Source organism: Anser anser (genome assembly GCF_964211835.1).
Source record: "Anser anser genome assembly, chromosome: 1".
NCBI classification, from domain to species: Eukaryota; Metazoa; Chordata; class Aves; order Anseriformes; family Anatidae; genus Anser; species Anser anser.
Window position 1 is genome coordinate 45081540 of NC_139720.1, and position 17908 is coordinate 45099447.

General features: G+C 47.8%; 1 protein-coding gene across 1 annotated transcript; it reads left to right on the forward strand.

Moving 5' to 3' along the window:
- The first annotated feature begins 207 nt into the window (after positions 1-207).
- On the forward strand, positions 208-6036 carry HEBP1 (heme binding protein 1). Its single transcript, XM_083844161.1, has 4 exons — positions 208-371; positions 520-658; positions 1999-2179; positions 3502-6036. The coding sequence occupies exons 1-4, from the start codon at positions 294-296 to the stop codon at positions 3671-3673; spliced, it is 570 nt and encodes a 189-aa protein (XP_083700287.1). The 5' UTR covers positions 208-293; the 3' UTR covers positions 3674-6036.
- The last annotated feature ends 11872 nt before the right edge of the window (positions 6037-17908 follow it).

Consider the following 17908-nt stretch of genomic DNA (forward strand, 5'->3'; position numbering starts at 1 on the left):
GGCTTCACCCACGTAGATGGAGCCAGCTGTAAGAAACCAAAATCGACAACAAGAATTATAACAAACGCAGAGATTTTGCAGTTTTGGGAGAGCTAGGCCTACCCCCTCACCCCGTCCATGTCCCCCCCCCCACACACACACTTTCGGCAGCCCTCGAGTCCCCTTTGGCCGCTTTCCCCGACCATTTCCCCTCCCCTCCCCGCCCCGCTCCGCCCCGCCGCGGCCCGCGGCCGCTCCCTGCCGGCCGTGCTGCGCTGCGGGGGGACCGGGCCGGGCCGGGAGGTGCCGGCGACATGCTGGGCATGATCAAGAACTCCCTGCTGAGCACGGTGGAGGCATGGCCCCACCGGGTGCTGAGGAAGGGGGAGAAGGTAGGGGGCGGCCCGGCTGGGTGGCGCGGGGGTCCCACGGGAGGGGAGGCAGCGCGGAGGGAGGCTGCCCCCCGGCTTGCGCCCCGGCTTCTTCCCCTTCGCCTTCCTCTTCGTCCGCCCCGGCTCCTGACCCTCGGCCTTCCCTCAGGAGCAGCTGAGCTACGAGGAGAGGGCGTGCGAAGGTGGGCAGTTTGCCGCCGTGGAGGTGGAGGGCAAGCCCTTCGACGAGGCCTCGAAGGAAGGGGTGCTGAAGCTCCTCAAGTACGTCGGAGGAAGCAACGACAAGGGTGAGCGGCCTGGCGTTGTGTTCAAGCAGCAATGTGTTACCTTGCCGCTGGGATAATGCAAGCGCAGGCACACGAGGAGCTGTCAGGGCGCTCGGGGTGCACGGTCGCTGATGAAATCCAGGGTAGCTGGGGCGCTTCGGTTCTGTGATCGCGCCTGGGAAGTCTGCCCTCGTAGGCAGGGAAATGACTTTTATGACCTTGAATTTTTAGCGTGTAGCCTGGTTATTTTTATTCGTGAAAGGGTAATGAACAATGAGCGTGCCTTTTAATGGTACTTCGCAGTGTTTTATAATGGTGCTTCCAGGTGATTGCCTCCAGTTCTCAACTTACTAAAGTATGTGCATCAATAATAATCCGTAACAGGCTGAGAAGACCGCTGAGTAGATCTGAGGCATCTCATACCCTTCTCAGGCACGTGGTAGAGGGAGTTATGTAGTCTATATGGGAATAGGAGGTGGATAGAGAAGAAAAGGGCATTTACAGCCCTACAGTTTCAGAAAGGTGATCACTGTTGCTGTAGGAGAAAGGGTAACTTCTGCACCATGGCACGGAGACAGGTATGGTATCGAAGTGTACAAATAAATGAGAAAGATGTCTTCATCTCAGCCCATTCTGTGCGTGATCAAGAACTCCCTGCTGATCACAATAGAGGCATGGCCCCACCGGAAAGTTGCAGGTTCACTAGTGCTGAAGGAAGAGGGAAGAAAAATGTTCTTGCATGCCATGTACCTCTAGGAAGTAATGAGCAGAAAAGAGGTGTGCTATTCCTGGACTTGGGGAGAGTATGGACAGTCCCGTTGAAAGCCAGACCAGCTATGAGTTTTGGGCCACTGGAACTCGTAGGACCTGTGGGAGCATTCGGAAGGGTTTGGGAGAAAGCTTCTATCACCCAGTATTGGCTACGGCCTCACCACTAAGTATAGATGATAAAGATTTAAATACTCGTGTATTTAAATACTCTTATATAAATGTGTCACTGCACAAGAACTGTAGGTCCTGTTGTGTTAGAGGTGATGTGTCAGAAGAGAGTGTGGCATGAGCTATATAGTTAAGAGCCACAAAAACAAAACCAATCATGAAAAACCATCCAGAAGTCAGTTACCTGAGGCCCTTACCTCCCAGGCTCCCCGTATAGTTAGTGGGGAGAGAGGTTTGGCTCAAGCAAAAGCCTGAAGGCTGTTCTGCATGCCTCAGAGTACCCTACTCTCTCAACTGACTGTGCAAGGAGACCATGGTGAGGAGCCTTCCTAAAGCAAAATTAGCATTTACGAATCCCCTGTTAATGCTTTGAGTTCCTGAGAACCTAGGCTTCTGTAGTAATTTCTGTGTGTCTCTTTCAGGGGTTGGAATGGGCATGACTGCTCCTGTCTCCATCACTGCCTTTCCTGCTGAAGATGGATCCTTACAGCAGAAAGTGAAGGTCTATCTTCGAATCCCAAATCAGTTTCAAGCCAGTCCTCCTTGTCCTAGCGATGAAAGCATTAAGATTGAAGAGAGACAAGGGATGACCATTTATTCCACGTAAGGAACACATCCTGGGATTCCCAGTCCCAAGTGCTTAGGTCTCTGGGGTGCTCTGAAGGGCAGTGGTGTTTTTTACTAGGTGACTTGCTGGACAGGGGGTGCATGTGGTAGAAGGAGATGGCAGGATCTTTCTAGACTGTGAAGGCAGGTGCTTTATGTCATTTCTTGTCGTGATTCATGGTGCACAGATTTGGAATATGGATTATTTTTTTTAACTGGTAAAACAAGTGCAGGGGTTAGCCCTGAAAGGCTCTTTGTTTCACCTGAGAAGGTGAAGAGCCAGGGAGGGTGAATATGAAGGGACTGAGTCATTCCTAATCTCTGAATACCATTGTTTTCCCCATTTTCTGGGATCAGGATGGTTCTTAGTCATCAGGGATGTCCCTTGGTGTGGTTCACATCAAATTATAGGAGTCAGATAAAGCCTAAATGTCAGAACCCATCATGGCGACAAGTAGCCATTGCATTGCTTCAAATCACCTTTGAATGGCTTTGGCTGTTGACTGAGTTAAGCTGGACTCAAGCCAGCATCACAGTAGTGATAAGCTCTTTATCCCATTTTTAACCCCTTGGATGTTCCCCTGCCTCTTTGCTTGAACTATTTTGGCTGACTGAACTGTCCTGGGCTGCTGGCTCCTCCCATGCCTGTGACTGCTGCCTGGCCTTTGCTGTGGGTGTGGGCTGCTTCTGCAGCAACAGGCTGTTTTGTCTCAAACCTTGGCACTAAAGCAGGGCTGCTAGGTGCAGGCTGATGTGGAAACAATTTCTGTTTGTGGGAGATAAACATAAAACAGACCAATTCCAGCCCACCCCTTTAAAATAGCATTGTGGGCTGTAATTGCTAACGTTTCTGTTCCCCGCCTCCCTTTTTCCTTGGGCTAGCTAGAGTTTGGCTTCCCTTCATGATCTTGCTTCCAGCAGACGGTTGTTCACACCCCAGTGAACATGGCTGTTGACAGCATTGGTGGAAGGACTGTGGGCTGAGCAGACTTGGAGATAACCTTGCTCTCTGGGAAGCTGTTCCTCTGATATGGCATTCATTCAAAGGGCAGGGCCATTCTGATGACTGATATACACGTGTCCGTTTGGGGTCTGTCAGTGGCTGTCAGTACCCTGGCTGTGTGACTTTGAGACTATTGATCTGTTGCAGGCAGAGTGTGCTGGTTCTCAAAGAATGGTGCCTACGCAAGTGCATGCTGGCGGGACCTGGACCAAAATGAGTGGCTAAATATATTGTAGTTGTGCATTGTTCTCCTTCTCTCCCGTGCTGTGTTGTTCCAGTGCTGCTCAGCACTTCTCCATGTTTGGCTTCTTTGCAGGCAGTTCGGTGGCTACGCCAAAGAGGTGGACTATGTGAACTATGCTGCCAAGCTGAAGTCTGCTCTGGGAAGTGAAGCTACGTACCGCAAGGATTTCTACTTCTGCAATGGTTACGACCCCCCTATGAAGCCTTATGGACGACGCAATGAGGTCTGGTTTGTGAAAGAGTGAGCATCTGGATCCCGGTGGTACTGCCTTGCACTAACAGCCTCCCCACACCACGTCCCTCTTCTCTTCAAAATAAACTAACAATTTGGCAGAGGCAGAAAAACATAATCCCCTCCCTCTATACCTGTGCATTGCTCTTTTAAGGACTAACCATTTTAGAAGAACACTGCATACCCCCCCCGATGATCGTGCTCCTTCGTTCGAGACTGAGTCCTCAGCCACACAGACTCTCACGATCTCTCAGCGGCTTGCTTTTATCTCCCTCATGCTCCCAGAGCTCAATGCTGAGACAGCTGAAGTACTTAATTACCAAGACTGGTGCCTGACAGGAGTCACGTCCAAGTGCTGGCAGACTATTAGTCTTACCTGAGGCAGGCAGGGGAACATGACGAGAGTGCATACAGGGACTTTTTTATCTTCTTGAGCTTGCTGCAGCTGTAAGATTCTGCTTTTATCTGTGCCATTTGCAAGGCGGTGTAAAGGGACATGAGCATTGCTACCAAAACAACACAGTGAAAATAGGCATCCTTTACATTTTCCAGTGTGTTCAGGAAAGCACCATTTCTGTCATCTGACCAAGTTACTTGAGGGAAGATTTCTGTTTGCAGCTGTCCCTTCTGTCTAAGGTGGGACATTTTGGGTCCTGTTTTGTCCTGATCTCAACCAGCAGCTGGACAATGTGACACAGAGACCCCAAGATCATTTCATCACCTTCCTATTACTTGTATGTAATATTTCATTAAAACTAGCCTACACAAGGACCAAATTTGAAATGCAGGTGGTAATCTAATTGAATTAGAAAAATACAAACTCTGAAAAAAGCGGGTACCTATTACTTGCAATCTGAGGGTGCATTTGAAGAACAGTGAGCATCTAGTGGAACTGCTGTGGGTGCAGATCTTTATAAAACCTCTCCTTAAATGGTGTGAGTTTCAGAAAGGCTTCTCTGAGCAGCTGTCTTTAAAGAAAGAGGAAAGTCTGGTTCTTGAAAACTGGGATTTACACCAAATAATAAGTAGCCTTTCTGAAACTTCCAATACAATAGTAAGGGTGGGTCTTGTTTTAGGAACACTGTCAGTGTTTAATTGGCAGGCATCAAACCGACTTTTTAGCTGTCAGCTCTCTGCCAGGCAGGAAGCAGAATACCTGTAATGGGGACACGCACACACACTGTGCTACAGTGGGTACTTGTATAATTCCTTAACTTCACTAAAAGAGATGCCCTCCTCTGATGCTAAAGTGCCTCAAAGTTCAGGTGCTTTCCAAAAGCCATTTTCCTCCTAGAGCTGAAAGAGAGATTATTCTGATGGAGTCCTGGGTTCTGACCAGTTGAGCTCTTTGACCTGTGCCTTCTTTTTGAGAACAAATCTTAGCAGTAATAGGAGAAAACCTGAAGTTCTGATGTTTTTTTCTTTTCTCTTTTGCTGAGCCATATAAGAACTTTGCTGTGGACCTCACGACAGTTTCAGTTCCTCGTGTGCAAGAACTGCTAGCCAGGATGGGTAAAAAGCAGATGAGCAGTTAATTTTCAAAAAAAAAAAAATCAAGGGAAAAGTTATTCACCATGGTTAGTGATTGCAGCACAGGGGAAGAGAAATCGAAAGGAAATCAAGGATATGGTAGGCTATGAAGGCTCCTTAAAGGAGCAAAGGCCCTTCTAAGGCCATCCCCTGTGCAAAAGGTACCTGTTCATGTCACATATTATTTTTGCCTGCATAGGTGAGGAATGGAGGGGTGTACTGCTGCACAGTTTATGCATTCCTGGGTTGATTTTGGAAGTCACATATAGACTGACTGTGGATACAGACCTTTCTGGGTACTGACAATGAATGTACTGCAGTGGTCAAAATCCTGACATTTTTAGAAATTTCTCCTGTGAAATCTCAGATGTTAGGAAGACCAGTAATAAACCTGGTATGAACAGAGCTGCACATCTCAACAGCATGGTATAGAAGGAAGCTGTTTTTTCTGTAATATGCATACACTATCTGAACAGAGAGCAAGCATGTCTTACCCAATAGAGTAGCCAGGTCTGTAGGCTCTGCCTGTGCAGTCCTGCTCCTGGCCTTCTACATGCAGTAAACAGGTTACAGTTTCATAAACAGTGTTACTGATATCAAAAGCTTATGCAAATTCAATTGCCTTTTCTATAAGCAAAGATGCCTGTGTTCTGTCTGCATTTCCTAGAGTTTTACATAAATATAATAATACTGTGAATTACAGTTTTTGTGCTGATCATTGACTTTGTGAGCTCAGTGGGAGTTGTTGATTTGGAAGACTTTAGGTTGCCAGTTTGGGCTACTAATCATGTCACAGTATCTGTATGTAGTCATAATGCTTTTTCCAATAAATTGCTATGTTGGGTATCTTGGTGTGGCCTTGCATTATCTGAGTGTATGAAGTGGGAGCTGATGGAGTAATCTCTTTTCTTTTTTTTTTTTCTTTTTTTTTTTTTCATTGGTTTTAGCCACCTAAAGGCTTTGACTGATTTGTGTTAATGTAGGAACTTGGAGAACTCACCTAAGGAAAACTGTGTGTTCACTTCTGTGTTCCAAGGGCTGGGATTCATAGTGTTCAGGCAAATATTCGTGACTGTGCTTTTCAACATGCACTTCTATTCAAAAATGTTAGATATACTGTCACATGAAGGTCCAGCCAGCTTCCAGTGATGGACAGTACAGGAAACCTGAGGCAGAATACAGGATCAATGCAACTCTGTACTGATAATCCCTCTAAATATTCCCCTGGTTTCTAGGGGAATACACTCCCCACAGTGTGGCTCAGGGCATTTTGTTACTGTGTGTAGTAGACCAAGACAGACTTTTTCCCGTGCTTTTGTGCGGTTGCATTTTGGGCAAGCTTACTGTTGGTGGCATCCTTCCATCCTTTGGCAAGGAGCTCCTTGCATGTGGAAGGGCAGAAATACTCTTGATGAGGTTTCCAGCAGGTTGGCTCTCTGCTCTGGGCAGCAGGGCCAGCCAGCTTTTGGATATGTCTCCATCACTGGGTGGATGCTCCATTGCCATTAGAGGTGGTCTGGTAACCTCATTTTGCTGGGGCCAGGAGTGTAACCAAGCCAGAGGAACGCTCTGGATTTTTGACCCGAGACCAACATGGATGTATGAATACAGGGCAGGGGAAATCAAAAGGCTTGCTCCAGCGCTTCAGTGCAGTGGGGGGCTGCTTGGTGCTGGAGGTGAGCACAGCGAGGGCCACGTCTGGGCCCGTGCTCCTCTCCTGCAGCTCCTGGCATCCCTGTGGCAGCCGGTGCTGCTTCCTGGGGGGGATGCAGGCAGCCGAGGTCAGGCTGGGGGTTATCTCTGCCTGCCAGGAACAGGTGAGACAGTGCTGATAATTAGCTGATAGCTGTAATGCTTCTCCTTGTCAGTGGTGCCAGTGCTCAGCCTCACGCTCAGAGTACTCTCCTGCCCTCCCCCTCAAATGAGTGGCGGTAAATGAGGCCCTCAATGGGTGGGTGAGGTGTGTGAGCAGAGCCCTGCATGGCACGGAGCAGTGCTCTGATGGCAGTGGGGACAGCCACAGGTCAGGACAGCTGAGCATGGGCAGGCTCAATCTCTCATGAACCTCCAAAACATATATATCGATATACATGTATGTGTGTGCACATGTATAACTACATGGATATGGTCATGTATACCTATATAGGTCATGTACAAGTAGGGGCCTCCAGACCTGATGCTTGCAGCTATTAGTCAGCTTCTGCTGTCACAGAAGAACTTGCCAATGCAAACACAGCCACAGGGCAAACATTTGCAGACCAAGGCTTTAAGTCTGCTAGGATCAGAGCTTTGTTAGCTTCAGAGAGATACTTCCTTTTGTAGGCACATGCCTAAATATATCTAACACTGCATTAAGAAGACGACAGCCTTGATAAAAGAGCTAATTGGTTAAGTTGTCCATATAAATCCTGGCAGGCTTACAATTCCCTAGCCACTTTGAGGGGATGGTTGATTTATGAAGAATGGAGAAGTAACATCATTATTCCTCCATTTTCATCAATCACCATGGCAAAGGGTGCATGAGCAGCTATTGTGCTTGCGGTAGCAAATTTTCAGCTTTGCGAGGCTGCCCAAAGGCAAGGGGACAAGGGAAGAAGATGGTGGCTCCTAGCTCGCATCATCCCTCTTGCTGTAATTACAATACTACTTCTTTTATAATAGCACTCTGAGCAGTGGCTCTCCTCTCTGACAGCATTTCAGCCACACCGAGCTAAAAAAGAAATGCATCTCTTAACAGGACCATAAGGAGCTTTGGATGTATAACGTCTCTATAAAATTGCTTGGCAACTTGATTTATGTGAGCAGGATCAGTGATAAAAGTGACTTCTCTGACAGTAATGGATGAAACACTTCCAGTCTAGCTGCTCCGTCTCTGCTCGGTGCCTATGCCAGCAGCAGGCTGGTTTTGTCAGCTCATTCATAATCTCTCTGCTTTGCTCTCAGTTTGCTCTCTTGTTGCACAAGACAGGTTTTGGCCATGGTGGATCCCTTTTTCCTAGTCCTCTGTGGGAGCTGCTGCAGAATATGGGTCAGTGCAAATGCTGCTTGATTTCTAGAGCAGCGTTTGTCTGAGTGCACACCCAGGTGAGAGTTGGGTGCATGCTGCTCCCCTGACCCTCATTCCTGCCCACCCTTCAGTTTCTATGGGGAGAAACTTGAGTGAATGGGGTGGAAGGAGGCACACTCTTCTTAGACTAAGTGCGGAGTTTGGCTGGTCAGTGGCCCTAGGTCCTGGGGGAGCTTCAGACATATCTTTCATGCTATCCAGATGATTGGGTTCAGGAACCTGAATTTTAGGTGGCGGTTTTTCAAAAGTACAAATGGAAGTGGAACATCCCAGAAACAGCATCCTGAAAGAAACCACTGGGATTTAGGTGCTTCAGCATCCTTGAGGACTTATATTCTCATGCGTATGGATCAACTCAGTGCCATGCACCGAGCATGTCATTCAGGGCAGTGCCTCCTGTTGTACATCCCCTGCAGCCTGGCCTGCCGTCTGGACTTAAAAATGCAGTGGCCCTTCTAATTCTCCAGGATCCTATGAGCTGATGCAGCTGGACATCTTGGGCTGCAAACCCCTCACCAACCCCACTTACTTTGTGTGACCAAGACCCAAGAGAGAGAGGTGCAGAAAAGCAGTTCCTTGGCCATGCGCTGCAGCGCCATGACCCTGCATCATGGCTCAGGTGTCAAGGTGGTGTTGGGAGTGTGGCATTGGCAGTGTGGGCTGCTGCCTATGCTGGAACAGCAGAGCCCAGCCCCACTCTACGTGGGCAGCTGCACCACCCTGTCCATGTCTGAACCTGGAAGCTCAGTGGGTTTGAGCCTCATCCGCGTCTGGAGCACTGGAGGGGTGCTTGGTCTGCATGAGGTGTGTGGTGGGGAGGTGCCTTCCATACATACATCTGTTATCCCAAGGGAAAACAGAGAAGCATTGCCATGGCTACTATTCTCCCTTGAGTATTTTTCCAGAGCTTTCCAAACCAGTCTTTTTTTTTTTTTTTTAATATCCCTAATGATTAATTTAAGGTCTTTCTTAATTGGAGTCTGAAGAACCAATTGCAGTGTCTTCTGCTATTAGACAAAGAGTTCAGTCACCTTCCCACACGACCGATGAAGTACAAGACTAACAGAATTAAATGTTGCTCTTAGTATGAGAGGAGAGGATCTGAAATTTGACATGCATCATACTCAGACAAATGAGACAAATGAAACCTTTTACCCAAAGCGAAGTACCGAAATAAAAGGTACTGTACGGCGTGACAATTTTGGACACACTTTTCTGCTGGCAGATCTTTCTAGCTGTTTAATCACTGACTGTAGATGTTTCTCAATTCTCTTTATGAGTCATCTTTGCAAGGGAACATCTTTCCAAATCATCATGTGCTGGCTCATTGAAATGTCTTCCATGAACTGTAGTATTATTTAGCAAGGGTACCCAGAAGAGGATGGTAGTTGGGATTAGTTACTGCACTGGTATTTATTTGGGGTAATTGAGTTCATGTAAATCCACATCTTTCATTCTCCAGTACCTTGCTTCTACCTGCACACTGGTACTTGTGCATGGGAAACCCAGGAGGAGCAAAAATCCTTTGAAGATGTAGGAGGGCGAGAGTTGTGCTGTTTCAGGGGGAGGGTGGTGTGAGGCTGGGCTGGTTGGACATAGCACCTTGGTTCCCCCATAACTCGTGTCTCTACCCCCTCCAGATAGGGTTTATGCTGTGATGGGTGCAGCACACCCTGCTTTGTGTAGGCCTGTCTCCTCCCTTCATTCTGGGGAACGAAGATCTCCCTGGAAATCCCCAAAACAACTCTGCTCCTGCTGTGTTGCCATCTGCTTTGTGCAAGACTTTGGTACACGCCTTTGTGAAGAACCATGCTCTTCCTGCCCCAGGGAGGGGAAAAGCAGCAACCATGATTTCATGAGATACTGTGTCTTGGGAACCTGGCCTGAAACACCCTCCAGCTGGAAACCCAACCAGCTGATTTCAAAACGACGAGGGCCATCCTGTGGATTTAGGAGTGTGAATGGGGAAACAGGCCTATATAACTGGAAAATGCAGTTATGGTTTCAGGCATATGGAGCACCCAGGGGTGGTTTTGTTCTTCCCAGGTGTATTTTTTTGCTCTGATGGCGCATGGCCCTCTACCTCCAAACCTCGCCTTCAGGGTAGGCAGTGCCCTTTTCCCCCTTCATTCCTTGTGGCCCACTCCAGGCACAGGTGGTTTCGGCTTTTTAACAGTTGCACAGGAGTTGTGTCTGAGATGTGCCTGAATCCAGGAATGAAGCTCAGATCTTGAACCAGGGGAGTCATCTGGCTGAAGACAGCTCTCCACAGAGTTGGTTTTTAACCAGGGGCACAAGTTCATTTATATACATTGCAATGGTGCTGTCTCTGGAAAAGAACAAGAGAGAATAATGCAAGTGTTTTTGTTTTTAATATATATATATATTTTTTTTTTTTCTGTAGTATATGATTTAGGTTTTGGCTTTAAAAATTTTGTTGATTTTGAATGGAAGCCCAGAATGCACAGAACGTAGCAAAATTGCATAGACACAAACAGGGATTTTTGTTTCACCTTTCAAGTTACTCCTGCTCATGATGGTAAGGCAATAGCATTTGAAAAGGCTCTGGATGTTTTTCCTTTCCCTGGAAAGAAATATCTGAAAATAATAATCCTGAAGGAACAGTGGAAGCAGCTGCTTTCAGATTACTTTACTGAAAGCCACAAGATGCAACCAGGCACACCAAGGAGGTGGGGAGCTGCCACCCACCAGAGGGTCTCCTTGAGACTGCAGCTGCTTGTCCTGGGAGATGCAGCGACGGGGAGGAATGGGGTCTCTCCAGACAGTCCTCATACGGAGGCAAACACAATCACTTTCCAAAATCCTGCAATCAACAAATCCATTTATCATAAATAGCCGATGCACAGCCTACTGTTATGACAAACTCTTCTGGAACAAGTCCAGCACCAGAATTATGACGAGCTAAAAATGATGTCTATTCCCATGGCTATAGACAGAGAGCTGCTACTCAGCAACAAATGTAACACCAAGTGCCGTAAAAATAGCCCCCCTGGAATTATTCAATGCTGGGGAGTTGTCATTTCAGAGGGGTAAAAATGGATCCGTTTTGTCACAAAATATGCATAATATGTATTCACAGTCTTATAAATAGCGTTTATAAAATTATGTGTGTAATTTTATCTTAAATTGATGCTGAGCAAACAGACAAAACAATCAACAAGAACTTAGCCCACAACTTTTGTTCTAGGGAGAAATCTTGGTTCCTTGTAACACCTTAGATAACTTCAACACTGTTGTCTTAGAAATGCAGATGTCAAAAGTGACCTTTCCTTCTCCATGTCCCTCCTTTCTTTCTTTAGCACAGTTTTAGTAAAAAAAAAAATCTTGGTGTCCCAGATTTTGCAAGTGGAGTCACAAACGTGACGGAAATTCAGTTGCTGAAATGGGGCTCTAAGCCAGAGTCAGGGTCAATAGCTGTGATATAGCTTGAATGGGCTTTAAAAGGAGCATTTGGGATGGTGCTCTTTGGATTCCTCTATCAGTACTCTCCTTCCTGATCCAGGTCATTCACCTCACTGCCTGTGCAGCACTGATGTAGGGACAAAGCACTGGTACTGGTGGGTGAAGCAGGTGAGGAGAGGTACAAGTCTGACTCCTTGGAGGCTGCTCAGCATCTTTTCTTTCCAACATGTTGGCTTTGCTGAAAGGCAGCAGATGCAAGTGTAAAGGCTTCCCTGCTGCCCTGCCCCGGGCTTTTCTTCCTGCCATCTCCCCTCAGAGCCCTGCTGAGGGTCCTTCTTAACTCTAAAGGTGGTCGCATCACATAGTGGTCAAAGCCCTAGGGAGGAGAAGGAGTTGGGAGTGGGGAAGAAGACATGCAGGGAAAAAAATACTGGAACAGTGGAGCCATAGTGCAGCAGATCTCAATGTGCCACCTCATAGGAGAGGGTGATGATTTTATTTGAAAAAAAACCTGGCTTCATTCGTTGATGAAAGATGTATCTATACATGTCATAAGCAGCTGGATGCCAGTATCTAAGTGGCAGTTTACTCTGGGAGAGATGGCCACAGCTGTCACCAGTGGGACAACCTCTGCCGGTGGGGTTGCCATCAGCGTTGCTGAGGAGCAGCAAAGCCCTAAGAGCAGGGCAGTTGTCCCCTGTTGGTAATTGATCACCTCTGCAGCCTTTCAGAGCCTGGAGGAAGCAGGAGGCACATACCTGCGTGCAGTCTCCCTCCTCCAGCTCCGTGCCAGATGGCCATAGGGACCTTCAGGCCATAGGGGAACTGCAGGGTGGGGAGCTGGGCGCACACACCAGGGGTGTCACCCCCCCATGACACCGTGCCTCAGAGCTGTGGTTGTGGTTGTGGCATCTCCTGATACAGTGCCCGAGTGGGTGCAGTTATGCTGTGCTGACCAGGGGGGATAGGGCGGTTTAAAAGCAAGATGCAGTGACTGAGAGAGGAGAATAAAATGGGCTCCCCGGAACAGTGCAACTGCACAAGACGGCAGCTTTGCTAAACTTGGAAATCATTTAAATTGTAATGCTTTTCTTTAGAAATCAGCATTAAAAAGCACCTCTAATGAAATGTGATGTTTTTCTTTGAAAAAAAAAAATATCTTAGAATTCTACATTAAAAAGAAAAAAAAAGATTTTCAGCTTTTTCATATGAATCCACAAAATTCAATAAATATTTTCTGGGGAAAATGACATTCCTCTTACCGTTTTACTGAAATTATCAAATGGTTGCCAGGACAACTTTCCAATAGCACTGGGGTTCACATTTCTGCTTCTTGAAGGGTCAGGAAGGTCTTGGTCAGAGAAATCAAGGAATAGACAAAAATGTCAGAACAGTGCTTTGATGTTTTCCTACCTCTTGCTAAATCAAGAAATATTGCCTGCTAATGTGATAAAAAGGCGTGAGGCTAGCAGGGGATTTATGCCCTCCTGGAGACATGGTGTGCTAGCTCTCCTCCAAGTTCTCTCATGCTATTTCCATGGCAACTCCATATAATGATAACTCCCACTGATTTTCTTCTTTTATCTGTTATTTTGGTCCCAGATAGTGACGGAGCTGAGGAATACATTTCTTTCACACCATTTGATGCCCATCACCAGCCTGAAGTAAATAATGTCCTCATTCTTCAGACCTTTAGGAAGTGCAGTTAGTTCACAGCACTTTGGGGAATTCACCTGCAGAGCTGGACAGAGCTGAGGCAGGAAAATCAGTGCTACAGAAGCTCAGAGGAAGCTGCAAAGGGTGAATGCTCACTGTCAGCACAAGGTGACAGGAGCACATCCTGCTCCTGCCCTTCTCCTCCCCTTGGCTGGGATAACAGCTGGAGGAGAGGTAGGAGGTCACGGTGCAATGGGGGAATGCACGACCTGTGTGCAAGGAGGTGCTTCTCTCCTGACCACGGAGAGGAGGCATCCATGGAAGTACTGCCACCCCCCTCCTCCCCCCCTGCTCTCTGCTCGTGATTGCAGAGACAATCCAGCTCACGAGACAAGGGGCAGGAACTTCTCCCAGGCAGGGCTGCAGCCAGAGACACCCTTGACCAAGTGCCTCCAACCCGTGACTTCCTCGCTCTTACGAAATCCCTGCAGCAAGCTGCTGCTGCTGGGTGATTTTACATAGCAGAAGTGGCAGGCAGGCAGCTTGTTCAGGAAAAACCTGGGCTTGCTTCATCAGGGCAGGACAGGGCAAATTGTCAGGACTGGGGCAGAGAGTCCACTGGGAGCCTGAGTCCAGCTGCTAGCGTGGGCTGAGGCCAGCTTCTGTGCTTGGGCCAGTCAGTGCCAGTGTCCCCTGGCCTGCCTTCCTTACTTCATGCCGTCAGAGCACCCCGGTATCTTGGCTTTCTTCATTTCTTCACATGGAGATTCCCACTCAAGCAAGTGCTCAGTGCCAGCTGAAAGAGCATCCTCCTTCAGGAGGGAAGCTTAAACCCCACTGATCCATTTGGTGGTGGTGCCCCTCCTGAGTAAGGCTGCTGCTCCAGAGAAGAGCTGTCCTATTCCGACCAGCCCTCTGCCCTGCAAACCAGCAAGAGCTTGGCTGGGGCTGTTTTAGCAGCGAGGCTGATCATGCGAGAAGCGATTCGGTTCTCTGCATGTAAGGAGCCACCGGTGTGTGCATGGGAGGATGTGTGGCTGCAGGAGCTGGTGTGGATCAGCTCCTGGCTCCCCTGCAGCCACCCCTGAGCCAAGGCAGGGACTGCAGGCACACGTGTTTCCCTACACACCACCTCCACTGCGTGAGAGGAAAGAGGGCTCCATGCCCTGAGTCCACACCTGGAGCAGCCTGGGTTTGAATCTCTTCTCCGAGTGTCAGACAGCACCCTGCATGTGAAGGCCAACAGCCACCTAGGCACGGTGACAATATGACCTTCACCCTGTGCCCTGAGTGAAGCAAACTGCATTTCCCTATCACGCGGGCAAGCCAGAAGGATAAGCACGTGGAAGGTCTGTCTCATGTAGGAGCCTTGGCAATTCAACAGACACACCAAACACACAATAGGAGCATTACTAAATGCCAAATCTGAGGTCACCAGTACAAACTCAAGTCCAGTGCCTTGTCCACATGTATTACGATGATCCCATCAATCACAAACAGCTCCTTATTCCCCAGGGCAGAACAGGCGGTGAAGTCACGGGGTTAAAGACAGCGGCACATCTTTGCTAAAAGGGAGGCCACGAGGATGCATTTCCAAGCTCCCCGTATGAAATTTTAACAACATACATGCATATTTATTTCCTAGGATTTTGCTAAGACACATATACCCATAAAAATGATTCTTTCCAGCCATACACACACAGATGCCTCTAACATGAGAACTAAAGCCAACGAAACTTTTGTCAGTGATTTTAACATCAAGTATTTAACTTTTTTTGTCCCAGATTCTCACTTCAAATACATCATGATGCTTCTATTAATTTCAGTGTGAGCATTTGTATGCACGGCTGGAGATGGAGCAAGCCTCAAAAGCTGATTACATTTGAAGAGTGCACTGTGAAAGAGAAATCAGGAGAGACGCTACCAAGCATTTCATCTCTTTGGGTTCCTGTAAAGGAGCATATAGCTTCTTTTAGCATTTACACATTTGTTCAATGTAGAGAAATTTACTTCCACTTTTAGAATTTGCCACCAGACAATAAAGGCAAATGTTATTCAAAAAAAGACAAGGTGCATAACGAAACTTTCAGAGAGGCCCTTCCTCTGTCCCACCCCTCTTGTCTCCAGGATTTGGAAAAAAAATCACTTGTAGCTAGAACCAGGGCCAGACACGCTGGTAAATCTTTAGGACTCCTGTTGGATGAAAAATGTGGTGGCCACAAGATCCAAAGCACTGGTCTTGCGTGAACTCACTCTAATACTGTGCATTGGTTACAAAATGTTTCGTGATCCATCCTCCTGGGTAACTCAGCAGACAGGGGCGTGTGTCCGTGCTGGCTGGAGATGCCCCTGCCTGGCTCCAGCAGGTGGCAGAGCAGGAGCCTGATATTGCACCAAAACGGAGGTGGTTCTAGGTTTCAGGTCCTCACGTGGGACAGGTTTCACCTGTCTTCCAGGGAACTCACCAAAGTGCAGCAGGAGCAGGGTGGCATTGCCAGCGCTGCAGTGCTGCGAGAGCAGCAGGCCCCAGGTCATTTGGCATGGCATGATAAGAACCCACAGTCCTTCCAGCAGCCTAGCAGCCACGCGTGCCTCACAGAACCTGCTGTCCGAGCAGTACAAGCTGGAGGAGATGCTCTCCACTACCACCCCAAAGTCAGGCTCCTCCGTGTGTGACGTGGGGCAGGCTGTGCGATGTGCTCAGCTGCTGCAATTTGGCCCCCCGTGAATCGTGCATGCTTCCAGAGGGCCTCAGAGGGAAGGGGAGATGCTGTGCTTTTCTTACAGAGAGCTCACACCAAGCTTGGCTGTGGTGCAGCCGCGAGGGGCTCAGCAATTGAAGCATGCCCCCAGTTCTGGCTGTGGTTCTTCCCCAATAGACTCTGCCTTTTCTGGCCAAATTCTTGCCTTTCAGAGCCATCTCTTGGGCCCAAAGCTGTGTGGCCCAGATTGGAAGCACACTAAAAGCCAAACAGATGCTTGTTTATATTAAAGTCCTGTGTCTTCTACATGCCTGTTACAAACAGATTCTGGGGCTGGGGCTGCCAAGGCAGGCCCAGATGTGGAGCTGGCCTTTCCCTGCTCTGTGCTGTGCAGCAGAGGATGTGCAAGGAGTGGTAAGGCCATCTCCTCAAGGAAACCTTCCAGATTGTCGTTAGAGCTGATTTCCAGCCCAGATTTCCTCTCTTTCTGTGGACAGTGACAGCAGAAAAGCTGCTTTTGATGCAGCTTGAGACTACTCTGAAACAGATGCAATCTCATATGGCTGAGCGTACCTTGGCCCGCCAGACTCTCTTCTCACAAACCAATAGCTTACCATGCTGCCAGAAACTCCCAGGTAGATCTGTCATGCTGGAAAATTTGCATGCTTTCCTCTGCTCCGTAGACCACTCAGAGAGACAGATAGATGGGTTGATAGACTTTTCAAGCCTTTTCCCTTTGAACAAGCACACACATCCCTGCAGAAGTCACTACATCTTCTTTTGAGGTGACCTGCATTTGAAAGTTGGGCATTTAATCCTGGCTCTGCCAAGGTGTCATCTGACAGAAAACATTTGCCATCTGACACCCAAAATATTGGACAGAGCAAGGGGAACCAGAGCACATTCTTGCCATATAGTGGTGATGGCGGTTGCGGGGCACAGGGAGAAGTGACACGGACGGCGTGCGTTATCTACCAACAGCACCTTGCAACGTTATCCACCTCCTGCTTCTCTGTGTAACAAAACTGTCCTGCACACATCGCTGCCATCTGTCACCAGCTCTGCTGCTGGGGACCTCCTCTCCTGCTGACCCACACAGGCAGAAGTTGGCAGCCTCCATCTGAGAGGCTGCATGGCACGGGGAGCGGAGCTGGTGAGCCATAACCTGCCCGGACACCCAGCCTGCTGGCAGCGTGTCCTCCCACACACTCGCTGCTCGGTCCCAGTGGCTGTCCATCTCCCGCGGCCTCATGAAGCACCATGACTTTGTGCCCTAGGCTTTGGGGAATGACCTATGGGGAACGGCCTCCTTGCCACAGACACCTCACCAGAGCTGGGCAGGAGGCTCCCCAGGCAGTCGTTTCTCCCTGGCAGCTGCAGTGCAGTCAGTTAGGAAGAGGCTGGTTGAAATCAGACCAAACTGTGCCCAAAATAAAATGAGCTCAGAGAAGCTTTTTGTATTGCTGTGTAAAACAAGCTGAGCGGCACAGTGGAAAAGCTTCCCCTTTAGGATGGATATATATTTTTTTCTTATTGGAACATGCTGAGTCAAAGAAATGAAGTCATTTCATGGGAGCAAAATCGCAAATTTTATCGAAGTTCAGAGAAAGATTGTGATTTATTTTATTTTGCTTTATTTTATTTTATTTTATTTTGCTTTATTTTATTTTATTTTATTTTATTTTATTTTATTTTATTTTATTTTATTTTATTTTATTTTATTTTATTTTATTTTATTTTATTTTATTTTATTTTATTTTATTTTATTTTATTTATTTATTATTTTAATTTATTTTAATTATTATTTTTTCAAGCAGGACTCCAGCCTGTTGGCTCTGCTATGACCCCCCCGGACGCAGAGCCCCCCCCA

What these genes read in the sequence shown, in the direction of transcription:
- HEBP1 (XM_083844161.1), top strand. Translation starts at nt 294, where the DNA reads ATGCTGGGCATGATCAAGAACTCCCTGCTGAGCACGGTGGAGGCATGG. An exon ending in CGGAGGAAGCAACGACAAGG is followed by an intron (nt 659 to 1,998) that starts GTGAGCGGCCTG and finishes TGTCTCTTTCAG; the next exon opens with GGGTTGGAATGGGCATGACT. An exon ending in GGGATGACCATTTATTCCAC is followed by an intron (nt 2,180 to 3,501) that starts GTAAGGAACACA and finishes GCTTCTTTGCAG; the next exon opens with GCAGTTCGGTGGCTACGCCA.